We start from the raw sequence: 27,614 nt of genomic DNA, 5'->3' as shown, positions 1-27,614 counted from the left end.
TCATCGGACAGGCTCGGCAGCCAGTGCTGGAGGACAGGAACAACATGCCCTACACCAATGCTGTCATCCATGAGGTGCAGAGGAAAGCCAACATTGTCCCTTTCAACGTGCCAAGAATGGCGGCAAAGGACACGATCCTGGATGGCTTCTTCATCCCAAAGGTAAGCTCACCCTGAGCACTGGGACCTCAGGGAGACTCCCAGCTCCCCAGGCACGATTCACCAGGCCAGGTCCCTCCTGCACAGACACACTGTCCCTGCCCTGTCCAGAGTTCACTCCTGCTCAATGTGGATTTTTGCCATCCAACCAACCAATATTCTCCAGCTCCCCAAAGGGTGCAGAGACCTCCAGGGTGCCGCACCCCCCGGGCACACCTTCGAGGCACAGATCCCAGCTCACAGGGCTCTTACAGGAACTCTGGCCCAAGATTACAGCAGACAAAAGTGATGCTGATGAGGGGAAAACGTGGTTCTATAATCACCGCACCTCCAAAGAGACCCTGACCCTTCAAGGGTTGTCAGACAAATAATTGCAGTAGAATTTGACTCTGCATGTTTCTCATGGAGAGACTGGAAGATAAAACTGCCCTTCCTGCTGTCAGTGCCACCAAAAGTGTGAATTATTTTTCTTTTTCTCATCTTAGGGCACTGTTTTAACAATAAATATAACCTCTGTGATGTTTGACAAGAATGAGTGGGAAACTCCCGACACTTTTAACCCTGGGCATTTCCTGAAGGATGGGAAGTTCTGGAAAAGAGAATCGTTTCTGGCATTTTCTGTGGGTAAGATTTGCTGAATTGTGGTGTTTTCATGCTGAGGCACCAGGCTTAGGTTTCCAACTGCATGGAAGGGAAGGGCAGATATAGTTGAGAGATGCCACTCAAACAGTGGCCATGTGGTTGTCCCAAAGCACCACAGCCACACTCAGAGCCCTTTCTTGTACCTCTTTTTAAATGCAGAGAAGGGAGATGAGGATGACTAAAAATCCCTGATAATTCCAGGGACCCCAGGAACACCTTCACCACGGCAGAAGCATCGCTCTGTGCTCCTGCTCCCACATGGCTGAGGTCACTGGGGCCTCACTGTTGCCACCCCAGGCTACCCCAGCCAGCAACTTCCCTGGGGAGGTGGCTTTTAGCACCCCTGTTTCCCATACCAGCATCACATACCTTCTCAGTTTGGGCTGCAAAACTCATCCTGGGAAGGGATCATGGACCATGGTCCTGAGGGAAGGCAGAAGCATTTCCAGCAGCCAAAGCTCAGTCTGAGGATGCCGTGGGTTGCTGTCTCCGCAGGGAAGCGCGCCTGCCTGGGCGAGGTGCTGGCCCGCTCCGAGCTCTTCCTCTTCTTTACGTCTCTGCTCCAGAAATTCACCTTCCAGGCACCCCCGGACACCACACTCAGCCTCCAGCCCCTGATGGGCATCACGATGGCCCCACAGCCCTACAAGATCTGCGCTGTGCCTCGGTAGGCAAGCCTCAGCCACAATCCTCACAGGGAAAATCTTTTGTCAGGAGTGCTGAAAACAAGGTCTTGGCAGCTCTGCTCTGCTCAAGGGAGAGGCAGGGCTGTTTGTTTCTTTTAAAGCAGTTGCTAAATAATTTCCTTTATATGTGGACCTTGTGCTCTGTTTGCCATGAGAAATGTCATCAGCCTGGGAGCTGCCTGGGCACTTTCAGGCCCTATGGCACTTTAAATGAATGAGAGGTTTGGGGCCTTCCTAATTTTATGATGGATGGCCATAGTTCACCTTGGCAAAATGAGGGACACTTGAGAGATTGCAGTGTAGAGGCTGTGGCTGTGTACAGTCGAAGAGCAATACCAGCCCTTGTTTTGTAACACTAATACAAGAATAGAAGCAGTAATTCATCACCATTTTAAGGAAATGTACTCCTCTAAAAAAAAAAAAAGTCTCTCTCTAACAGCTCTCTCTTATGCATCAATAAATGTTTACCAAAACATTTTTGGCATGAAGCATTCTGCAAAGTAAAGACCAACACAGGCCGTGTCCAGCACTGGCTGTAGCCTTTGGACTGCCCACATTGCTGCTGCATTGCAGGAGGCTAGCACTGTAACAGCAAAGCCGGTTCTGATGAACTGATGGAAATAAATGACCCTGACAGAACACGTAAACTAGAACTAGGATATTCAAAATCATCCCCGTTTACCTGCCCAGCATCACTGAGTGGCTGGTGTGTCCAGGGGCAGAGGGGTGAGCTCCAGCAACACATGATGCACTCAAGATTCTAATGAGAAAGAGGGTCCCTTGGAAAACACTAGCAATAAATTACTATTTTAAACAATCACATGCAAGGTGAAACAGTCCCAAGATTCACAACTGATGGTTAACACCAGTAAAAGCATTGACTGGGTAATGGCTGCACCACAGGATCCTGGTGAGGCCTCCAGGCATGAGAAGCTGCAGTTCCTGGGAGCGGGACTGCCTGGCAGGAAAGCAGCACAGTCCGGTAACACACACTCCAGTTCCTGCTCACCTGCTGAGGAATTGGGGAGAGAGCAATCTTTTCCTCTTAATTTTCAATTTTCCCTGGAGTACTGTTCACGTATTCCTAGAGGAAGCAAATTTCTCCCAAGTGAACACAGCTTCTGGCAAGGCTCCGTCAAGCACAAGGCTTGGTGGGAAGGTTCTGTGCCAGGTGAAAGCAAGAGGTTGGAGTAAGATGCTGTTTCTGACACTCAAAGCTGTTTTGCAGATCCATAAGGGGAAGACACGATAACACATGGTGGGACCCAAACCAATCCATTTATATAGTGCAGGAGACTTGTCTCATCCCAATTCTAGTGAGAACCTGGTCATTCCCAACCCCAGCTCTCAACACCTCCTCTCCCCATGCCAGCTGCCCTCCCACCTGCTGCTGCCACAGGGCTCCCACACCTTTCCTTGACAGCAGAAACAAGACAGTCTATTTGACTTTCTAGACCTTACATCCTTTCTTTTCCTTTCTTGGGAGAAGCAGAAGGGGAAGGCTGGAAGTAGGCTGTGTGCCTGGAATTGACTGGGAACAGGGAAAGGGGGAGCAGTGACAAGTGTCTGCTGTGTGCAGCATTACTTTCAAAGCACTCCCAGTTCGCAGGTGTCATTTGACTGTTTTGTGGTACTTTTGTTTCCCTAATGCTTGGCTCAGATTCCCATTTCCTTTCCCAAGCTGCTGCTATATCCAAAAGCTTCCTCCCCCTCCTTCCCAGGCCTCTGTTGTACTCTTGAGAGAAAAACACATCTCACAGGCTTCTTTATTGTGCCCCCTCCACCAAAACCATCTCCCACACACGGTTACCTCAACTCCTTGTCTTTGCACTCCGGGCTTTATTCCTGCACCTCTCCTCCAGGGCCCCCCTCTCACAAACACACAAACCTCCCACTGCAGTGCTTGGCTCTTCAGGAGTTACCAGAAAAGGCGTTAAGTAAACAGGGTCAGGGCTGAGCACAGCTCAGCTCAGGTTTCCTGCACAGCTGAGTGCCTCCTCTCTTCCTTTCTCCCTCAGACACACACCTGCACATTTTTTTCTTCAGTGTCTGAAATTGCCTTTACATCTAGTCTCAGAAAGCAGGAAAAACAGTTCTTCTGTATGTGGTTGTTCACCTCATGCTCACCAGGATTTCTGCCAGTGCAAAGGCCCTTCCACACTGAGGCATCACAGGTCCTCATCCTCAGGTCTTCCCTCTGCAAGGCTGAAGGCTGCCTGATCTTCCCCAGCATCACTTCTGGGTTGGAGCTCAGGGAACAAGAAAGCTTACAGTGAGACTAACAGTGGAGCACTTAAATCACCTGCAAAGCAGGCTGCAGAGGGCAGCCAGCTTTCTGTTCCAAATAACAGCAAACAGTGATTTAGAGAGGTACCTGTTCTGTGTCCTCTCAGGTGGGGCTGACAACAGGCAGATACCCTCCCCTCCTTCAGTAGCTGCAAGCAATTCCTGAAGTCACCTGACAGTTTATCTGTAGTAGGGTTTAGGCTTTTCACTTCCCAAAATCCCTTGCCCAGCTCTGAGATGACTGACTGTAGGCTGAGCAGAGGGAACCAGCTTTGGGTGGGAGCAGAAATATGAGCAGGAAAGAACTGAGAAGAGGAGGGAAAGGTAGCACAACTCATTACATCCATACCCTCATTATACACGCGTTACACATCCCGGCACATGACATTTAGATGGTATAAGTGTTATCAATATGCTGATCCAGGTCACACTTTGCCCAGAAATACAAATGCTTACATCAACTAGGGACCATTAAATGCATTTCTTGGAATAAAGACAACAAAGAATTAAATTTTAAAAATCTTTATGTGAATATAAAAGAACTCTTTCCAAAGAAAAAAATAAAACCAAAAGTTTAAAAATTAGTGCAATTTTCAAGTTCTATGCAACACAGTGTTTACATTTGTTTTAAACAGAAGATGTAGACACCGATACACCGAAAACTTTAAGTCTAGCATTAGGGGAAGGAAAAAAAGAAACATGTAAGAAAATTACTGTACTAGACATTACCAACTCTTAAACAATTGTTTTTATTTTCTAATTTCTAATCTATTTATGGCTACCTAAATAGAACATCAGTATTGCTTATATTACTTATTTCCAAGTAAGTGTATATCATATAAAATAAAATACCCATATATATATTTTTAATGAACCAAAAAATCAGGTGAAAATTTATTTTCAGTGAATGTTTCTTAATCCACTATAATAAAGTTGTTGCAAAGAATCTTCTCAAAACTGCTGCCCATCTTGAGTAAAAGAACTCACTAGTCCAGAATTTGTATTATTGCTATAAAACTTCTCTTCCATAGTAATCTTATATAAAAAATAATTAACAAATGATATGTCAATCAGAACATATTTGTTGTTTCTTTGGATCTGTATTACCCGTTTTACTGGAAACTGGCTAAATTGCTAATAATCCTGTTTAACTTCACCAGTATTCAGTGGTTTCACCTCATATTTGGATGTGTTCCTAACTGTGCTGATGGGATGGTATGAATTCATCTTGCAGCAGAGACAGTGGCCTTCTTTCTTTGTCCTGCCTCAGCAGTGGTGCATAAAAGGACACCTATTGACAGGGCTCTGCTGCTACATGTTGGATACAACTCGGCTGTAAAACAGCAATGGCATTAGTAGCTTCTTTTGTTTGACATGAATGAAGCAAAGATTAAAATTATACTCATCTAATGGTCCTTCCTGCACAGCCAGAGGAGCTGAAGTGAACACACCACCATGGCTTATAATCCAATATTTATTTCTAAAGATCAGTTCCTCATTCATAGGACACAACCCAAGTTTTACCAGTTGTAGAACAGCTGCTCTTAAACAGGTTCTCAATCCCAAAGAAACCCTTAAGTTATATTCACAGGCTTAACTTCTAACAGTTTGGAAAAGTCCCGAATAAGCAACATTTTATTCAATATCTGAAAACCTGATTAATTTTTGGCAACCCCAGTGAGACTATGGGGACAAGTGTGCCCTGAAAAAGGCTGATCCCTGCCTGTAGTTTCGGATTGAAATTCTTCCATCACTAGTTAGAAGACAAACTTCCAATTAAATGATAAGGAGGTTCTTGCTTATTTTTGGTCCCAGGGTCTGCAGTTTTGAGAAGTGCAAGTCAAAGACATTTGCTCCAAGTTTGTCACTATTCAGCACCTGACAGACACTGACTGACACAGCTCTACTACTGTGAGAAGTACAACAAATGCATCAAGCCTACAAACTAGATGAGTATTTGAGGGACGTCCATGAAAGTTTCCATGCTGCAAAGAACGAGGGTTAAGAGACCCACTCAACACCATCAGTGACAGCTTCACATTTCACTACACCACACCACAGACCAGGCTTTAGGAATGTAAGCATCTTGCTAAGACTGAATCTCCTGCTCCACTGCTCACCACCATCTCCCACACTACCAGCAGAGTGAACAAGCAACTGTATCTTAAAAACACAAACTCCACTAATATCACTGCAGCAATAAAAGACCTCAAAACCCAAGAGGTAGTCCAAGCATAGAGTCCCAAAGAACAGCACCAGACAGACAAAACTCTTCAAGAGCCACTTGTCTGGCACGTTCTCTGCTCTCACAACATATGTAGCATGAGACTGGCTTTTAAACAGTGCTTTTTGAAGGAGGAAATCTGTTGAATGCCTAAATGTACAGCACTGTAAAACAACGACCACAACTAAGAAGCAACCTTAAGTATTAGAAATTAATACTTGCCTTTTCCCTGGCATTGCATGCAATGCCCAATAAAGAATTTAAGATGTTGGGGAAGGAAGAAATCAAATAACAAGCCATAGTGAGAGGCATGTAAAATGAAAGACTACCCAAATTTCATAATTCAAGACTTAAATTCTGCAAAGCTGAATTCTGCTCTCAGATCAAATATGGTGAGACAGGTGTGTTTTCATTCACAAATGTGGTTGAGTTTTGTATTAGATGATGCTCTAGTACACCATCCTCAAATACTTAGCTTAAGTGTATTCATTTTATTTTACAGGCTGCTGCAATTTTATTTCATTTAACTACTGGCATAATGAATTTGTTCTAGACAGTCTGCGAAGAAGAACAGACATTGACAGGTTTCCTAAAAATACAATTCAAAACAAAAATAAGACATTTGGAAAATAAAGTGACAAATTCTGTGAAAGACAGCAACTTCCTGCACACGAATTTCAGATATCAATCCCTTTTTCATCTTCTATCACACTATTATAGTTTATGCACTTCTCTCACTGCCAACAACTGTCAAAGCCATCTTTCATTTCTCTGCCTAGTACTCAGTTGAGAATAACTGAAGTGAAAACTACATTTAAAAAAGAAAAATTAATTTCCATGCAGAGGGTTGTATAAATAGGTTGAAATAAATGGGGCTCCTTCCCACCTAATTCCCCTTCTGCAAATAAATGCAGCATATGAATATGCCAGACTTTAAAATACAGCCCAGACTTTTGAATTATTATTATTATTATAGCTTTCTCTTACACAGGAAAAGACAAGCTTTTTTGGCTTAAGTGAATTCAGCATCTTAAAGACAGGTTTTCTTTAGTGTGTATATGCACAAACTTAAGCTTTTTTTTTTACTAAACTGAGTAACTTAAGCTTTTTTTTTTTTACTAAACTGAGTAATTCTGCTTCTTACGAAACAAATCCTGTCTTCTGTACTGGTACTATACCTTTATTTTCTTTTTCTATAAATGCAAGTATTTTCTTGCATTTAAAACTGTACTTTCTATTCTAAAAAAACCTGTGTTTTTTTAAAACATGGTACCAATCTTTTAAATCTATTTTTAGAAGAGCCCAGCAAAAATGCCCAATATTGCCAGTTTCCTGAAGTAAATTTTTGCATAACATCTTCCCGTTATAAAAGTCAACTTTCTAGCCCAAACCCATTAAATAAAGTTTTAAATATATAGTGCCAAATTTCATATTTACAATATAATCTGAAGGCAAATATAAATCTTTTACGTTGTGCTTGTAAATAGGTACTGCAGTTATCAAATCTACTTGGAAAACTACGTGCTACCTTCTACACACACCACTGATCAAATTAATCACTCCTTGATAGTTCTGATGTTGAATTTGCAGCTGCCCAGTTCTAACCTCCTCTTTCCTCAAGTAAAGTGGAAGCTATAAAACATTTAAGGACACTTCAGCAGGTAAGTTTTCCTCATGGTCCTTGTGGTTTAATCAGATGTTGCCCCTGGTACTTTAACAGTGAGATTCCTCCTGGTGGTGGTGACGTGACGTTGCTGAGCCAGGAAGGAGCGTCCAGGCCCATCTTTGCAGGCACCACTGCTGCCAACCAGCCTTGCTTCCATACCCAGCTTCTGCAGAGTCAGGCTCTGCAAAACAGTTAAACAACAACTTAAATAATAGCAAAAACGGAAGAGAAAAGCTCTGCCATCTTTCATACACAAAGCTCATCCTTATTTAGTATGCACACAGAAATTCTTTTACTGGATTTCTCAGATTAACTAAAATGTAACTGTCGCATTTAGCAAAATATGTTTTTCTGATACACCAACAAATGAATTTTTGACCCACCTTGTTATACCACGCAGTTACAATTAGCTTTTCCTCATAATCACGTAGCTTAGCCAGTTTGTATTCATTCTACAAGGAGACAAGAGGGAAGATAAGCTCAATTAAAACACAAATTTTATCTGCTTAAACTTATGGCAGCCCATAGAGTGAAACAGAGGCAGCAGAAATGCTTCAATATGCAAAATAACTAGAAAGCTTAGAAGTATAAATAAAGATACTTCCATTAAAGACTGAGAGATAAATTATCAGACTACTTCAAAGAGGCCAAACTTCATAAAAGTTGCAGTTAGAAACACAGAAACAACTTAGAAATATACTCTGAGGGTTTGTGTGGGGTGTATCAGAAAGTCTATAAATAATTCAGTAATCTTTCCAGCTGAAAAGACAAGAATGTACTTCCAGCAGCTGACTATTCTTATTGTGTTACCGAATTGCTATTATATAATATACTTAGAACATCTTGCATAAAAGCAATCTGAAGCCACAGCATATATATAGTCAGACCTATCAGCCTACTCATCTGTGTTGAGAAATTCTGTATTTGTCCAGGTAACTATTTAACTAGACCCATCAATATTGCTGTAAAACTGAATGCATTTCTCCATTTTTTTTGATATTTGGACTACTGTCAACAATCCTTTCAGAATTTCAGCCAAGCTGAAATCCTGAATCATTACTGAATCATTAGGAAACAGTATCTTGACTGTCTAATATCAGGACAGAACACATTACAAGTTGTTATTAAATACATGTAAAATTTTTACCTCTAGTGCTTCAATTTTTTTGTCTTTCTCCAGTATCTGTTTTCTGAGCAACATAATTTCTGCTGATGCTGGATTTAGCTTGGGGTCTAAGGTTTTTATCACCTGGATAAGGCAAAAAACAAGAGCATAACAAGTCAGGTTTGATTCTCAACAGCTCAGCACCTCATCTGCTCAGAGAAGGAATATGGAAACAGTCTGGGCACTGCTCAGGGAATTCTGATGAAAATTAGGCTGTTACACTGTTAACAGAGACCAAAGGGTACAAAGGAATTATTAATGTACCTCATGTTTAGTATAAACCCCATTCTCTCATACACTTAACTGACTGCAGTTGAGCAATTTGATTAAGAATGCCATTTTTAATTGGGAGGTGGGGACACACACATTCAAATCAATCTGTTTAACAATTTATGAGGGAGGAATGTGTATGTTCAGAAATAAGCCACTTACATTTCTTGCTTTCTCAAGGTACATTTTATATCTTTCTTCCATTGCTTTCATATCCTCATCTTTTTTTCGTAAAGCTGCTTCCAGCTCTCCAATCTTCTGGGCTATTTACAGAAATTACCAACAAAGACATACAAAATAAAAACAGATGTGGTACTTTCAAGGCTTCTGAGTTCCCTTGATTTCAACACTCTCAAAATAAACCTTCTGGCTACTACAGAGTTCTTTAAGTTATGATTTTTGTCTCAGTTGTCCCACCTGACCCTGAATTCCCATTTGGCAGAGTGCTGTGCAACAAAACTAAGCCCCCCAGGATCCTCTCCCTGCCCACCAGCAGGCACAAAAAGAATTCCTTCCATACACCCCATTTCACGTTTAAAGCTAAGCTGTAGCAGAAACCCCTATCCAGACAAGTATCCCATAGTCCACTGGCTATGGGAATCATTTCAGAAGACACTTAACTTATTAAAAAAAAAAAAAGAAAGCCAGAAGCCCAAAAATCCCACACAAAACAACTTACGGTTCTGACTGTCATCAGGCTGGAGCTCTGCAAGATCAGCCTCTTTCTTCTGTAACTCATCATGAACTTCGTTCAACTTTTCCCTGTGAATGAAAGGCTGGACTAAGGCTTAAGCTCACAAATAATTCCTTGCAGTTTTAAGAGCTGGAAGCTGAAACTTGATGGCAGAAGTGCTTAAATAACTATTTTAAGCTCTGGCAATTCTTCTGAGTTTAAACAGAAATATCAGTATGTGTTTTTGAAGAACCATAAAAGTTGTGACTCCTGAATTGAGTCTCATTTACCTAAAACTAGGAAAAAATGAACAATTAAACCCCTCCAGCAGCTCCTTAGCAGGAAGTACATCTGCTGAGAGGATGGAAGTATTCCAGAAGAATGGAATATGTTTTGAGCCCAGTAACAGTGATGCTTTTAGCACTCTGTTGTAGAATCAGAACACTTAAAATGCTAGTGGTGGTGAAGACAGTTAAGTGGTACTAGTATTACCAGATCATCATGATCAGAGTAGACAAAACCAGAACACCAATACTTTACTCACTTTATGCAGGATTCCCAAATCAGTGGCTTAGAAAGACAAGACATCCCTGCAAAGATTTAAGCAGTTTCTGTGCTGTATTTTGCATAAATAAGCTGTTGTGGATGCATGTGCCTTACTTACATGTGTGCTGCCAACTTCTGCTTCAGGTTGCTGGACTATGAAAGGGAAGAGTTAAAATTCAGTTATATTTCAGTGTTTCATTCTAAGCAACATTAAAGTGCTCTTACAAATCAGCCAAGAATACTTAGCACAAGTAAGTCAAAGCAAATAAATACTAAGGAAACTGCATTTTTGTAACTACATTCATATTTTTTTGCATTGCACAGAAATCAATTCCACATCCTTTTCTTTAAAGCTCTTCCTCTCGTTATACCACTATTGACTGATAAAACTAAATGTAGAAGGTAGAAGAGTTACAGTTCCTTAAAGAAGGTGGAGGAATCACATAAAACATGAGCTTTTCAATTGAAATACAGTTGGTGTGCTGTGTTTTTCAGACACATTGAAAAATAAGCTGCACATCTAAACAAAGGACTTGATGTTACACTGAAGGACTTAAAACAAAACTGGTATGTTGTGTTCAAGGCCAAGAAGCCTGAACTTCTACTTACTCCTTCAGTCTTGGATCCCTGCTCCTGCAAAGTCTTTTGCAGATCTTCAATCTGCTGCTGTAATCCCCCAATACGCTCTTCATTCAGCCTTTTAGGAAGAAAAGACAGTTATTGGTCATCTGTATAGATCATAGACAAATTTTTCTGCTTCATGTCTGGATAACAGTTTTTCAGAGGTAGATCCAGGAGGACTTAAGCCACAAAGAAACTGATTTTTAGTTTGACTTGAACTTCTGCTGAAACAAGCACATGGAGCTTTAGTCAACATTTTATAATGAATCGTTTTAAGTTTTGAGAAACCTTAACTACCAAAAACTCTCATATTCTAATGAACTGCTTTCAGCATTAACTGATAGAGAAATTCAGACCATATCCCATGGTCTAGCAGTTTGAAGTTCTAGAAATAGAGTTTATATCCATTCTTGGTCTACTTTCAAGAATCACTCAGAACTAAGAAAAGTGTCCTAAAAGCAACATCTCATTTATGGTTACACTGGTGAAAGAAAAGGTACTTGGCTTCCTACACGGTGCTACACTACAGATACAGGCCACAAGGCCACTCTCAAATTCCAGAAATCACTTTTTGCTGTGTTTTAAGATGTAGTTTCACCTTTTCTCAGTTTCCAGTTCGTTCACTGTCCGGTGCTTCTGCTCCAGCTGTTCCTGGAGCTCTGCAATACGCTCATTTTCTGACCCTTCCTGTTTCAACAGGAGCATCTTATTTTCATGCTGCAGCCGAATAAACATTTCTCTGAATCAAAAAAACCCCAAAAAAAGTCCCTGTTAATTAAGAAGGTGACGAAGAGGAAGAAGTAATATTCCTGTTCGCTCTCCCAGCCCTAAAGTGTGAGTAAATCAAGTTCTGCTTAATGATATAATTGGGATAACACTGCAATTTTTTATTAAAAGGTAACTTAAAATATTGTGATGTTTGCAAATTGTAAGAGATATGAACAAAGTTTTAAGTTGTCACTCCAAACCCAGATTTATTTACAGCAATCTGATATGCTTTTAAGAAAAATTAATTGTAGTATAGGAAAATAATAATTAACGGCTACATAGTGGTCTGAATAAGCATCATGGAGGCAAAGCAGGAACTGGGATAGAGTCATGAACCTTCCCGGAGGCAGCATCAAGCCCCACCCATGAACATCCCAAAACAACCTCTACCTTTTGGTCTCACCTGTATTCCACTGGCAGAATTTCAGCAGCAAGATTCTCATGGCTTTTAACACGAGAGCCACCTGAAATCACATGGGAAGTTTAATTAACACACTCAAAGAAAGCTCTAATACAAATAAAAAAGCCTCTGAAGGTACAGCAATACCTGTTTGACTCAGGTGATCCTGCTGCATCTGTGAACACCGGAGCTCTTCATTTGTTTCTTTTAATGCATCACACTGCACTATCAGTCTCTAACAAGACAGATTTGAGGTGGAGTTAAGTCAAACTGCTCCATTTTAAGAGCAAATAACAAGAAGCAGAACTAATACTGACACATGCACTTTTCAGGTTGGACTTGATGATCTTGGAGGTCTTTTCCAACCTGGATGATGCTATGATTCTTTATTATATGTATATACACACACACAATTTTTATGAAGACACTAATTTCAGGAAGATTTTCCTCCAGCAGAGTATTTAAGAGAGACATTAGGTGCTCAAATAAACTCCCTTAGAGAGACTTACCTCTTTTTCTTTGATTAAAGCCTCATGTTTTTCTTCAAGTCTCTTCATTTCAAATGCCAGCTTATCAGCTCTTTTGGATTCTTCAGACAGTTTGTTATGAAGCTCTTGGACCTTTTCAGAAAAACAGTGTATGAATATTGCAAGATGCTACTTCTTAAAGCTATATTAAAACAGTCACTCCTGTCCAGTTCAGCCAACATAAAACAGCTGGTCCCTCAAGCTTAGGGGAGGGAAGATGGGACAGGAGCCTGTGTGCTTTGGGGTTTTTTTTGTTAGTTGGTTGGTTTGGGTTTTTTTTTTATATTTAACTCTCTCTTTTAATTACTACTGAAATTAAAATAAAACTACAGTTTAAAATACATTTCCATGAAGAAATATAAAAATACAAGCATGTAGTGACAGGACAAGGGGGAATGGGTTCAGATTGTAAAGAGAGAAAATTTAGGTTAGATATATGAAATTCTTTCCTATGAGGGTGGTGAGGCCCTTTCCCGTGAGGGTTGCCCAGGGAAGCTGTGGCTGCCCCATCCCTGGAAATGTTCAAGGCCAGGTTGGATGGGGCTTGGAGCAAATTGGTCTAGTGGAAAGTGTCCCTGCCTATGGCAGGGGGTTGGAACAAGATGATCTTGAAGGCCCCTTCCAACCCAAACCATTCTGTGATTCTGTGATTCCTTACAAGTGACCTCAATAATAGCCGAACAATCTCTCCCAGAAGACAGTAAAAAAGAAAAGTTTGCAAACCATGGACTCTCACATCAGTTGAGAGGACAACCAGTTAAGCTTCCCAGTTTAACAAACAGGGGAAAACCCCAGAAGTGAAAGGCAGCGCATGAAAGTTTTCATAAATAAGAAATTCTAAGGGGATGACACAGGTTAAGCCCACGGGCTGTTACATTAAGCTCTTCCCAAGTATCTGAGGAAAAATTAATATTTCCAGTATAAGTGTGGCCTCACCTGTCGTTTGTAGGTCTCCAGCTGGGCTCGTGCTGCGTTGGCTTTCTTCAGCTCATCCTCCAGGCTGACTGTGTTGTGCATGTACATCATGTTGGTCTCCTGCAGCGACTTGACCTGTCTGCGGAAGTCGTTCAGATCCTGCAGCTTCTTCCGATACACTTCCACAGTTGATTCCAGCTTACTTGCCTTGTCTGCAGTAGCTCTTAAAGTATGAACAGGAATTAGAACAGAGAGCATGTTTCTTCAAAAGCTTACAAAAGCCCAATTCTGCTGTCATGAGCATTCAAGCTATTTTCAAAGAGAGATGCAACACGCTTAGCAGCACTTACATCTTACTGCTTTATTTTTAAATGCATAATCAACATAAACTTGCTCATAAAAATTGAAATCAGCACAGGGTTTAAGTGGGAGTAAGACTGAGAGTTGTATGCAAGAAGTATGAGCAAGGGTTAGTGTGTCAAATACCCCTGGGGAATTCTGTGGGGTGCAATGTAAATGCACCACATCCTGTGCTAGATAATCATCTCCAACTGCTGCTACCTGGGAAGGAAAACCACACAGGTGTTCTCCTTGTGGGATTATACATAATGAGAACATAATTGCACTATGAGAATGGTCATTAGCAGATATGACCAAGACTTATCAGCTTATCACTAACAAAAATCCACACAGTAAGAAAATACTGGAATCATAAATTTCAAATTATTTTAATATTTGTGTTTAATATCTGCATCCTCATATCATTAAAAACTGGTACAAGAAAATTATGGGAAAAAATCTATAGTTAACATTTGTTTCAGATGTTACTTAAGAATCACTGTAAGTTAAGCCCCTGAAACCAATTTTCTTTTTATGTTTTATTGATAGTATTTTATGAATAGCAGACCTGCTTTCACAGTGTGAGTTCTTGGGTGGTCTGGTATTTTATACAGTGTACACAAGCTGGAATGTTACCTTAAATTCTCATGGAGGTTACTTTGTATTTCATCTTCTTTTTGTTAATGATCTCCCTAACCTAAATCTGGCCTAGAATGCTGACACCAAAATTGTGTCAAAGTTCTAGCTGTATGTATGCTTTTCTACTTTAGAACTTCAACTTTCCATCCCACATGAAGAAGTATAAGTTCTGTAGTCATTAATTCTGCTTTAATTAATTCTATGTGTTATTCTTGTCAAACAACAGAGGTTTGCCTGAAAGCTTCCATTTCATCTCTGCTTTGTCAAACACCTCATCCAGGTAAGATCTGCAGAAGTAACACCTCCAAAAAATCTTGTTAAATATAAAGCCTTGGATTTAGTCATTAAATCCTCCTAATGTGTGTGTGTGTGGAGCTCCCCCTACTACATACCTAAGAATATCATTTTCATCTTTCAAGGCTCTAGATTCTTCTGCCAGAGAGGTCAGTTCATTGTTTCTATGTTGCAGTTCAATCAGTTGTTTTTCTAGATCTTCACAATGGACACGATAATCATCTTTTGCAGCTTCAAGCCTACCAGATCAAAAACAGGAACTCTGTTAGGACCATTTTGTTATTATACAGTTCTCATTTAGTGCTAGAATTACTAAAAATAAGACAAAGGAAAACTGTTAAGTCACCAGAAAAATCATATTGCAAACACGGAACTTTTTACTGTCTACCTGTTAAATCATAATGGATTGTTCACTACAGATCTGCCACACCAGTATCAAGGCATCACATGAAAAGTGATTTTCCCCCCACTGTGTATCACAGAGAGAAAGACTAATATGTGAAAGAAAAGAGTACAGTAAAGAGATAGGATGGTGTTAGGTGGGTTGGGGTTTGTTTTGTTTATACACCAATCACTTCAGCACTCATTTTCTGAACTCCCTCCCCTTTTTTGAAGTATCAGAGGGCTATACCAAAGTATATTACCAAAGTAATATCTTTTACAAGTAACAGTGTCTTTTTAAATACAAGGACTATCTTTAAAATATGCTTATACAGCACTAGAAAGCTTTTAATGCAATAGAAATTGAGATGGAAAATCTCAAAAGAGTATCAGAAATTCTCAGGATATATTAGACAAGTGAGGGATTTTTGAAGGAAATAATTTAATACCTGAAGTTTTCTTCTTGCAATTGCTCCAGCTGCAACTGTGCATTAAAATACTTTTTTGCAACCACAGTATTTGGATCATCAAGAGAGTCGTCTAATTGCTCTAGTCTGTCATTCATAATCTCATTTTCTGACATCAAGCTGTTTTTTTCATCCTGGAGGGCAGCTACCTAGTACAGATAAAACAGCATCAACACTGTAAGACCTGTCCAAAGAACTCAAGCAAGGCAGCAGGATGTCACCAAATTAGCTTATGAAAAAGGTTGAGCGCTTAGAAATTTTAGAATGTAGTTTTACAGAGCACACTTGAGCATACAGATGCTTTAGTGTATGACAGTTATGAAGCACTAAAGGAAAAGTCCTTCTTAAAAAAAAAAAAAAAAAGACAATTTTTTGTAACTGAAACCACAGTAAAGGCACACAAAGTGATATGGAGAGGAACTGGTACTTTCATTAAAAACACCACGGACGCCGTACAAAAAACTCCAAAACTGGTGCAAAGGTTACTCTCCATCTTGCTTGTACTGGACAATAAGCAGCAGGATGGCATGGCCAGCACACCCAGGGACTGCCGTGCTCAGCAGTGAATGGCTGCGGGTTCAGAAGCGGTTTCAGGCACCGTAAGCACACACGCAAAAGAAAACCTGGCCAGCTTCAGAGAGAGCATGCACTGGGCAACAGTCAGATACTGGGTGCTCACAGCTAAGCAAATGAGGATACAACACTTCACTGGAAGTATATTAACAGCCATAAAATGGGGAAGGATTAGGAGGATAGAACCTTTAAAGTTTTTCTAGTGAAAGCTGTTGTGTTAATTTTAACGTCCTGTCAAACACAAGAGCACGTAGCACGTGTTAGTCAACTGGCATTTAAACAGGGACAATATGCTTTTTGGGTTATGTTTTCCTGAATCAGAAAGTAAACCTACCTTTCTTATACTCTTGGAAAATATCAAGGAAGACTGAGACCTTACAAGTGAATTTATTAAGAATTAGTTTAAATGAGAAGTGTCAGTCAATATTACGGCTTCAAATAAATAAAATTAAAAAAACATATCATGATATTATAAAATAGATACAACCTAGAGTATGCAATATTAAGAAACAATTTGTTTGTGATCATAATTTTAAAGTCTATCAGTCAAACAGATACAAAAATCAAACAGTAGTTAATCTACCACTTCATTAGGTGCTGGCTTTCTTTTCCTTTTTTACAATACCAGATGTAATTTACTATTTGCATTCACAGAAACATCTGTGAGTAGAGAGCATATCTGAGCCTTGCTCAGCAAAACACTTCCTGTTCAAGGTTCAGCCACTCCTTAAGCATGTACAACATTCAGACTTCAAGAATAACATTAAGACATCTCCCATCTCAGACTTAAAAAACCCTTAAAATCAAACTATGACACAACTCGGAGCAAGTTTTACATCTTTTCTCAGTTCCTTTCTGATAGTTTTTTATTATTTCAGCATAACAGAAGTGGTGTCAAAGTCAACACAGATTATAAAGAGATATTTTAAACACACATCACAGTATTACAGAGTGTGGTGACATTAACTCCTCTGTTTATACTCAGCAGTACCTTTCCCTTAAACACCTTTCAGCTGTCCCATACTATGTTATGAGCAACTGGCTTTGCATAACTTATGATTAAATAATAGAGAAATCTGGAAAGAAAAGTTTGTGGGAGACAGGTGAAAGCCTGGGACTTCTGCAGATTCTGTTCACTTTTATATCTCTGTTCTCACTAGGAAGCCTTACTGCTGCCTCAAGAAAAAAGAAAATTAAATACCAATTCCATTATAACAATAGCTTCCTGGGCATGGCAACTAGCTCTGAGCTACTTCATATACAAGTATTCAACTTTTTCAGTTGTCACTGCCTGTAATAAATGTAAAGCTGGCCTCTGCTTTTGTGGGTGTTCATTTTCAGATGCTCACACAGCCAGTACAGCCCTTTGGCTCCTCTAAGAAGATGCAATCCAAATGTTCTCTTTGTGCAGAGCCAAATTTGAGATGAAGTGCCTTGCCAGATAAAACTCTTTCTATTCTCAGATTATTGTGCCATAAAAGAGGAATCACACTTAAGAGTATCAAATGGATTCTTTTTTTCTTTAAAAAGTTGATTGAAATGCAAATTTCTCTTTATTGTTACAAAATCCTCTCTACTTTTTCTCAAGAGTGACTTGATTAACTGCTATATCCATTAAAAACAAAAATAGGTCTATTATTAGTGTTTGAAAATGTCAGCAAGGATCTATTAGTTTCCATTATTTTATCCAGAAGTATCCTCCATGTTACACTTGTGCATGACAAAAAGTTAACAAATTTTAGATAAATTTCGAAATTTAATCATTCATCAACTCCTATTCAAACAGCATCATTTTCCTGTGATTAAATCTAATGACTGGTTATTACATGAACTGGATTTTTTGGACACAGCACAAAAGACTAGAGGAAGCAGTGATTAAAAATGAGAAGGGCAGTTTTTACAACCATGAGAACATTGTTTTAACACTACCTGCTACTAAAGGTAAACAAAGGTAAGAGATCAAAGAACGTCTGAGGTAACAGCTGGCACAGGACCTCAGCTTACACTTCCATTGGAAAACGTTCCCCAGTAACTGCATTTTGGAGTACAGAATGATTGCTTTTCCCCCACAAGAATTCTCACAGAAATTTAAATAATGCAAAATTCACTTTGCCCTTCACTTCTGCATCTTAATAGCAGCACCACTACATATTAAAGAAGTAAGCAACTTGCTGTTTCTTACCTGCAAATCAAGCTCTTGACATCTTTGTGCCAACTCTTCTTTTTCTGCTAACGCTTCCTGAAGATCCTCCAAGGCTCTTTTAAGCTTTCAAAAAATAAGACAGTCAATCACTGTGGCCCATATCCAAAGTGCTCACAGTTGTAGCTTACAAAACAACTTAACTGCTTATATGAACTGTTTAAGAAGTATGTCAGGTGCACACACTGACACAGAAACCTATATATACACTGTTACATCAGGATCCCTGCTCATTTCACTTGTCTTCTAAACGATTGCCACATGTAACAAGTAAATTATTGAAAAACAGCAAACACAGCAACCTGGGCTAAAGGCATAACAAAACGAAATACAGGAGCATTCATGTGGTCACAATTTCAAAATCCCTGCCTGTTGAAGAAATGCCTGCCCTTCATCTTAGAAGAGAAATACTGATGCTCCTTTATGAGCAGCTACTTGTAAAGACAAGTATCATTTTATGTGTAACTTGTAGTGTTAAGGTTATCAAGACTTTTCATGACCCCTTAAAAATAACCTGAAGTGTTCAGCCTGGCATGGCTGAGCCTTGATGTACCCTCACCTCTTCTTGCACTGACCAGTTTTACCCCATCCAGTAAGATGACATAGCAGGCACTGTTTTGTTTTTTTTTTTTAAGAAGCTATAGAACAGCAGATAACTTTTTACTTAATTAGCACTGAAAACCAACATTACTTCACTTAAAGGATGGCAAGAAACCAGCTTATTGTTCAGGCTTGATCTACAACAGTGACAAATATTAGGCAGTTACCTGCTGTTCCATTTCACTTGATGCATCACAGGTGGAAGGACTCGTTACTTCCTTGCTCATGAGCTACAAGAAGAGGCCACAGGAAAAAAGGTTAAGTTAGAGGTTAAATATCTGTAAATTCACTGCCTACAGAGTACCAATTGTATTTTCCACTATATCACTGCATTCCTTCAATATGTCAAAATACATTAATAGTAATAATAAAACCCACCTCATGATTGGTAAAGGATTCAAACAAATCTAGAATAAGATTACATTTTTTACCTCTCCCTCCCTTCCCCCCCCCAAAAAAAAAAAAATCAAGTTAGCAGTAATATCTTATTGGATGAATCTGTGATCTGTTGAAGTTAAAATGGAGTGAACCAGAGGACAGGATTTCAGTCAATTAAATTAACAGTCATCACACTTCTTTGTACTCCGTTAATTGCCACTAAGCAAACAATGGGAACATTAACACTGCTCTCACTGATCTCCAGTACAAAGAGGTACACAGTGTATCTGTCAACAATTACAGGGCTTTACTTTTCACTCAGGAATTACTGTATTATTTCTAGACCTTCTTCAGAAATTTTAATTAATCAGAAGACAACAATCAAGAGGTTTATGGATTTCTTTCTACCAATAGGACCCCTGCACCTTTAAAGACTATCCAGTCAATTTAAATCTGAGTTTTAAAGCCTATTACCAACTCCACTCACACCTTGATGAGGTTGCAGTTACACACCACCTTTTCTTCAAAGTCAGTATTTAGTTTCTCCACACTCTGCTTCAGTCCTTAAGCTTACAAATGTGAGTGACTGCAGAGCTAAGCCATGAGCTGGATCTCCAAGATGATCCAACCAAAACCAAATTAAAACAGGAGGAGGAGCACACCACGACAAGAATGGAAGAGATGCAGCTGCAAGCTTGTAAATCAGAGGCTGGAATGGTCCTTCCATAACAATGCAGCCTCACAGACACAATCAGGTTAATTCTGGGACCAAGACTATAACACTGGGACATTTCAGAACCTGACTCCAGTATAATCAGTGGTTGGCAACTATATATATATATTCTTGTGTGGAATGAAAAATCTTAAGCATTCGTTGTATGTTTGGGCACATGAGACTAAAATCAAAACCCCTTGGTTGGAATCTGGGGCCTCTTGGTCCTGAACTTCCCAAATAATTTAGGAAAGTACTTACAGTCTTCCCTGTAAATTCTTTCATTCAAGCAAAGGTCAAAGATAACAAATAGATATTTGGACTTCTCAACTGACAGCATTAGGCTGTGAACTGTTACCTACCTCTTGAATGGCTGTCATGACAACATGCTGAACAGACTCTTCAAGGGTCATGATATTTTGTATGTGTTCTGTGAAAAACAATTTGCAGTGACTCATGACCACGTTCATCTTAACAGCTTGAGTAATGTGATAAAGTGTTTGCAGAAAGATCCAGAAGAAACCATTATCTATAAAGCTCCTTCAGAACAGGTAGTGGTCTTTTTGTACAGAGGACTACTGTTAACCAACAACATTATTATCCAGTAATATGGTATAAACACAAGAGATTATAAACTCTTAATTGCACAAATTAATATTCTGCATAACAGAGTAAGGAGCAACGCCATCAGAGCATGGAGCATTAGCTCTGGTATGGGGAGAGAAAACAGCCAATTCAATTTTGAGACTCTGCAGATAAAGAAGAGACAGTTCCCAATGTAAGTTTTTAATTTAATTTGTTAGATTTGCATTTGAATAGTAAGTTTTAGGTCTTGGTACATATTTTAATAAGTACAAATAATCCACAAATGCTTTAGACTATTTTTTTAAACCTACTTGAACAAAGTTTTGAGTTTTATCCAAAGAAGTTTCCCACAGATTTTCCTTTAAGTGAACTCGTTTCAGAATAGGAATGTAATGTATTAAAAATAGAGACTTTCTGACACATAAGAAAAAAGTTTCTATGCCTCTTATACCTTAACAATCACTTGTCAAAGTCTGGTGATTGTTGAACAGGTTAAGGTAGTGCCTACCTTGTTTCCTCTCACAGTTGACTGCACAACCTAAAATAAGCTGCAGAAGCCTGCCCAGTTCAGTGGGATCTGAGTTCTCAGATATCTGGTTTAAGTCTGGAATAAGCTCTTCTGAAATCTGCTGACCCAAGAACTGAAAAAAATGGAAAAAAAAATGATTAAGAGATAAAGCAGACTCCCACTTTTGTACAACATGAAAACCTGGTATCACGCAAAAAATCTGGACTCGGTGAGCCATGCAGAGAAAATGATCCAGGAGGATTTGTACCCTGGCTTTCAGCTTCCAAGTGAATATCATAAAACCTAAACTGGGGTTGCTGAGTCTGTTCTGTTGTGTACAAAAGGATTAAAGCTTCTCTAGACAAGAGCAAACATGAATGCACAGACTAAAGTCAACAGGATTCTGCAGCTCAGTCCTTATGACATTTACCTGGGCAGAGACACGGTTTCCAGATTATACTCCAAGAGTCTTATTTAAAATACATCTGCTCAAATTAATTTTATATTCACTCAGACCTCCCACTTAGCAGATAATCCACATACACTTTCTGCCAAAGAAGTCCTTAAGATAAATTCACTTGCCAACAAAAAAAAAAAAGCCAGGTGAAGGAGGGCAATAATCCATACCTCATGGTAGTAGTCCATAATTCCTTGCAGTATCTTCTTCAGATTACTGGACTAATTGTTGTGCATGAAAGACAAAGTTACAAGCTTTAATTAAAGTTTTTGATTTTGATGAAATATCCCAACAGAAAATCCCCATGCAACCAACAATGCTGGAAGGCACTTAAAACTATCAACAGACAGTTCAAGTTCATTTAAAATATGCTTGAAAGCCTGATCTTAATTCTGTAGGTTTTGGACTGCTAGATGTCAGGACTCCATACATTTCACTGTCTTCAGTTTTAAATACCTTTATTCTCCAGTTGTCACCAACATCATCTTTAATGCGATTTAGCCAAGAGGCATCAAACCAAGCAACGTCTCTGAAACAAAATTAAATGATTAATGAATAAGCACAGACTTAAATAAGACAGCAAATTCCCAGCATTACATCACCAGGTGTTGAACTACAGTGTCTAATGAGGCATGAATTTCTGGAGATTGCAAGGTAAACTTAAGTCACAGGAAATTCCCATCCTGCTGGCTGCATTAAGACACCTTCCAGGGCTGGGAGAATTTCCATGTGTGCTTGAGCTGGGAACAGCTGGAACACAAGGATGTGCAGATCTTTGCCGTGCTGAACTTTTATACCTGACAAAGTGATCGGAATCATGCAAAGAAACATCCCTTTTTGACTAGTGCTGATATTAAGTTTGGTATCCATTCCTGCAGGTTGGACTTTCTAACATTCATCACAATTTGTCAAAGGCACTTATTAAAAAAACCAGTTTGAACTACTGGCATTTTGTATTTTTTGCGTGTTTGGTTCCCCTGGGCAGAAGCCTTTTCACTTTGCCAGCATAAATAAAGATGAGTTGTTGTGGGAGGTGTTTATACACACCAAGCTGCCAAGCAGTACAATCACAGCATATTTAACAACATATTAACTTTTACAACGTACTGTTTATTCACTGGTCTCAAAGCACCTAATAAAGGACAATTATTATCCCAACTTGCACATGAACCAACTTGGCTGTGCAGAGGTCTGCCCAGAGCCTGTGGCAATCCAGTACCCCAAACACGTGGGAAGCAGTCCTCAGCAAGTCCTAAATCAATTTTTGCCATGTTTCAGGAAAAATATGATTTCTGTCCTTACACAGCACATTTTAAATCTTCACAAGCAGACAGGAGGGCTTCTGAGTTCAGGAGGGGTTTTCTTACGGGGATGGGGGTTTGTGGTGGTGTTTAAGTAATTTCTTAATAATCAAAATTACAATTTGAGCAGGAGATGGTAATTATCTTATCCCAACAACAAGTGTTGATGGGAAAAGTGAAAAAGGTCATGTCATTCTTGCCTAGTTATCCTTTATACTGCAGTATAAACATATATATATATATATAAAAACATATATATTTATATATATATTTTTATATATATTTTTTTATCACCTTCCCCATCATCTTATTATTCAACTGTTATATCATCACCAAAACAGCAATACACAGGCATATTCTATCTTCTTCTATAAACTGCCAACTCCGAGTTTCTGCCTACTTTAAAAGCAACTACATATGTCAGACACAAAAACCTCAAGGAATTAAATACCTCTTTTTCAGACTGGAGAATCAACTTACATCTGGTGAAGCACTTGTGCCATGGCAACCCCATTAGTCAGGTCCTGAACATCTCTGCAAGGTGCAGCAGTATTGAAGGTCTGCAGCTAAAATAGGGAAAAAACACTGTGTTTCTCATTCAGCAGACAAAAGGACAGGAAATTAGTTACCACTTTCCTTTTCCTCTTTAAGTTAAAGATGTCTTTTCACTTGAGGCAGCTAAAATCCTTTTTGAACTATGCAGGTTTTAAGCCAACCCAATTATCTCAGTACTTGTGACTGTTATGACTAGTAACTTAGAAAGTTAGTACAACCACCCACGCTTTGCTTTTTCATGCCAGACCTTCTATTGTAAATCAAATTATGGAATGATAACTTGGGAAACTACAGCTGTGTTTATCCATCCCTCCAATTATGTTGCAGTGCTTAGTTCTGGTCGTAATTATCTAAATAAAAAATGGTATCAGAATAAGGTGTGAAATTTGCAGAGAAAAAAAAAAATTCCAGTCTTTTACAACAAGAACTTAGTAATAGAAGTAGGATGGGATTACCTCAGAGTTAAAAATGTTTCTCCATTTTAGATATTTGGGGGTTTTTTTTAAGCTATCCCCAAGCTTATATCTAACATTATGACAGAATTAGATGTATATTTAGAGTTGCAATATTTTATTCCTCCACAATCAATCACCTCAGAACTAACTATTCTAGGTGAGAGAGCCATTTCCATACACATGTCAGTTCATCACAGGAAAATAAGAGCCTTCTTCACCACTATGAACAAAATAGAAAGTTTGCTGTTAGTGCTACTAAAAGATGAAATGGAATTGGAGTAAGTACAGGTCCTTACAATCTCTGTCCATTGCAGAAATCATAAATGTAGGAGGTTTAAGAAGTCAGTGTCCTAAATTACCTTTCATCTGCGAGAGGGCTTTCCCAAATGTTCTGTGAAACACAAGCTTCTTCAGAACACACTGGTGAATGACCTTGTGTTTGGGAGATGGAGCTACTTGGACCACAGTGATGGAAAAGCAGTTTCCAGCTGTGAGAATTTGAGGCAGTTTTTGTCCAATCTGTGTTTACAAAGAGTGACCACAACTCTGAATATTTGCTTGCTTCAAAAACAGCCAAATCAAGCCAAAATACGCAGAGCAAGGATTTGTTTTTACTGTTTTTCCATTTGTTTTTCGATTGAAAAAGCAGTTTAAAATCTTGTATTACGGGAAGTGAGAAGTCAGTAATCCCTTGCAGGTTACATAAAAGATTAAGTGGAACACCACAGCCCAAAGCTGCTGTGACTGACAGCCCTGGTTTCTGTTACTCCAGCAGCCTCCACACCAACACAGGCACGACTACGAGTCAAAGGCTGAGCTTCCCAGAACCCACAGAATTCACAGCACAGGATTGGGATGCTGCCATGTGGATACACCCCGCTGCAAACCAAGGGAATTGCTAAGCACAGGTACTACCATTTCACCTGGGCCTGTTAAGCAAAGCCTTAGAAAACCCCATGATAGGTGACACTGCTTTATGCAGAATCTCCCAGAATAGAAACAGCTAATTAAAATTAATTATAAAGCAGGACTGACAGTCTGTTTCTCTCTATATTTAAAAGTCACATAAGGGCCTAGAAATAATATGAGAGTAGAAGTATTAATTACGGGTTCTCCAAACCTCTTGCCAGCCCAATCATTTCCTCAAAATGGATTTTTAGTGTTCCAGCAAACCCCATGAAAGCAGCAGGCACGGGAAGGAGGTTGGCAGAAGCAGCCACAGACTTCAGGGCTGTAGCAGTGCTCTATTTTTTTAGTTTTACTAAATATAGCTTCAAGGACATGCTACTCACACTGAAAACCATTTTGTGAGTTCCAGCCCAAATGCACCCTGCTACTACAGGAGAAGCAAGTGTTTTTCTCTCAGGCACACAGATATTATGCTCACAATAAACAGCTGAAAAATTAATTTTGTAGCTCCACCACCAAACAACTGCAGATGAAAACACGAGTGTTCACAGCGCCCAGAGGAAATCATCCTCTCCACCTCGGGAAGGTGTGCCCTCAATGTCACCTGGACAATGTGGGGTTGAATTTCTCCATTTCATACCCAGATTTTACACACTGGGGATTACAGAGCAATCAAACAGATTTTAAAGTAGCAACAAACATTCCCGCTCTTAACCCCATAATATTGATAGAATAAACTCAGCCACTGGACAGAGTTAACATCACTAACAATGCCAGTGCCATCACTACACCTACTGCTGTTAATCTTTTCCCTCCATTTCCCCCAAAACTCAATTCAACTGCATTTTGTTTTTTCTGCAACATCCTCAGAACTTCATAATTCAATGACACCCGGGTTGCAAAACCAACACAAAATGTTTTTATTCAAATTCTCTTTCTTCTCTGGATAATGCATGTTTTCTAATACAGAATCTGGTAAAATAAAAATAGAAAAATACACGCTCTGGCAGCAGAACAGAGAAAATCAGAAGCATGTGCTTGCTACATTAATGAGTAAGCAAACTGAGAAACCTTTAGAACCATAGAGCTAAAGAACTCTTTTCTCTCCAGCATTTCATTCCCACTCCCTACACCACATTTTTCCCTATTATTCACACTGAAGTTCAACTTGTGAAGGATGTTTGAAACACATCTTAGAGTGTTAACAATCAGTTTCTATAAAGTTGTAAACTAGGTCTGAGAAATAGGGTGTTAAATCTAAGAACATGCTGACAATGCCTCTGCTGAGGGTTGTATAGAGAACCTGAACACAGGGCTGGATGTTCCTTTACATTGAAACAAAGCTCATCTTAAGGCCAGATTTACATTCCCTTTAAGATTCAGGATGTAATTACAGCTATGCACTGTGAGGATACTAGAAATGAGAATTAGGCTTAAAATATTTTAAGTAGGAATTATAAAAATTATAAAGGAGTTCAGCACTGCTGACTTAAGGATTTTAAGAAAGAGTTCAGGAATGCAGTGATTTCTTTTGCAACTGAATCACGATGGAATTATTCTTACATGACTACTGAGAGGAAAATACAAAGTTGAAGAGCACAAAACAGAAAGATTAACCCAGGTCCACAGAGGTAAGCATAAGACAACCAAAATTCTACAGACCAACAAAACCTTGGAATGTCACTAAAGGGAAAATTAACGGAGAAAAAGAAGAAAATTGTTTTTCAGTGATTTATTACCAACTTTAACTCTTCAAAACTTCTGTGCTGCCATGCAGAAATTAAGAACACTACCTACTCTAGTAGGTAGTTGCCAGTTTCATTCCTAGATTTCCACGATGCTTCCAAAACACTCCCTTATTCCATGATTTACACCTCACAGAGGCAAAACACCTGCTATTTCTAGAGAAACCCTTCACACAGGTAATTGTGGCCTCCCCTGCCAAGCTGTCACACAGCGGTTCTATTTAGCAGAGCTCACTCTCACCAAAAACACTGCACTTGCAAGACCAGATTTACAGACAAGGTCACGGAAGGAGCTTGGAAAGAAAGATAAAGAGGAAGCAACGATTGATGAGTTTAACAAACACGGTTGTCCTCGATGACCTTAAAAACCTTTTCCCACCTGAACGATTCCACAATTCTAAACCGGTGCTTCTGGCCCAGGTAACACCCCACACCCAGGCGTGGTGTGCCTGACTAATACACGCTTTAACCAGCTGCTGTGAAACGCTCTGAGGCTTCTGCGCCCGCCAATTCAAATTAATTGCATTTACTATTGTTATTATTATAAATTACTGAGCAGTTTCCACACTGAAGCCACCGCTGGAGAACCACTACTGGGCCCAGGCGATATTCCAGCCACCACATCCACACCCCGGGGGTGCTGCAGGAACCTTCTGCGGGCTCTGAGAGCAGTGTCCCGGGCAGCCCCACCGCCGCGGCCGCGCCTGTGCCCGACCCTCGGCCGGGGACGGAGGGACGGAAGAGACGGGTGGAACTCTCCCCCGCCAGCTGCGCCTCCTCGCTGCCCCCGTGGGTTCCCCAGAGGCGGCAGCACCCCCGCGCCACTCACCCAGAGGATGAGGCTGTCGCACAGCAGCGGATCCGCCGGTTTTGGCTCCATCGCGGCCGCAGCCCCGACTCCCTCACTCTCAAGCCGCCCCCGCTCGGCGGCTCCGGTCGCGGCTCCGCTCCGGCCGCGCGGCCGCGCGG

General features: G+C 39.9%; 2 protein-coding genes across 2 annotated transcripts in view; one reads left to right on the top strand and one right to left on the bottom strand.

Annotated features, from left to right (window-relative positions):
* LOC108492698 (cytochrome P450 2J6-like) overlaps window positions 1-1,910 on the top strand; it is a 7,441-nt gene extending 5,531 nt beyond the window's left edge. Inside the window, exons 8-10 of the mRNA XM_017805296.1 lie at window positions 3-161; window positions 644-782; window positions 1,296-1,910. Of these exons, the coding sequence (XP_017660785.1) occupies window positions 3-161; window positions 644-782; window positions 1,296-1,471 (474 nt within the window). The 3' untranslated portion in view covers window positions 1,472-1,910. The remainder of the gene's footprint in view (window positions 1-2; window positions 162-643; window positions 783-1,295) is intronic.
* A 2,371-nt stretch (window positions 1,911-4,281) lies between these two features.
* HOOK1 (hook microtubule tethering protein 1) lies at window positions 4,282-27,597 on the bottom strand. Its single transcript, XM_017805549.1, has 22 exons — window positions 27,475-27,597; window positions 23,462-23,547; window positions 22,137-22,209; window positions 21,851-21,901; window positions 21,224-21,356; window positions 20,493-20,560; window positions 19,208-19,270; window positions 18,423-18,506; window positions 15,650-15,816; window positions 14,918-15,058; window positions 13,569-13,770; window positions 12,615-12,725; window positions 12,253-12,340; window positions 12,109-12,169; window positions 11,536-11,676; window positions 10,926-11,013; window positions 10,435-10,469; window positions 9,777-9,859; window positions 9,260-9,360; window positions 8,810-8,911; window positions 8,046-8,114; window positions 4,282-7,843 (listed from the first exon to the last, which is right to left on the bottom strand). The coding sequence occupies exons 1-22, from the start codon at window positions 27,523-27,525 to the stop codon at window positions 7,685-7,687; spliced, it is 2,157 nt and encodes a 718-aa protein (XP_017661038.1). The 5' UTR covers window positions 27,526-27,597; the 3' UTR covers window positions 4,282-7,684.
* Between the last annotated feature and the right edge of the window lie 17 nt (window positions 27,598-27,614).

This window comes from Lepidothrix coronata, unplaced genomic scaffold (assembly GCF_001604755.1).
Source record: "Lepidothrix coronata isolate B3197 unplaced genomic scaffold, Lepidothrix_coronata-1.0 Scaffold12, whole genome shotgun sequence".
Classification (NCBI taxonomy): domain Eukaryota; kingdom Metazoa; phylum Chordata; class Aves; order Passeriformes; family Pipridae; genus Lepidothrix; species Lepidothrix coronata.
This window is presented reverse-complemented; position numbering and strand designations above follow the sequence as displayed.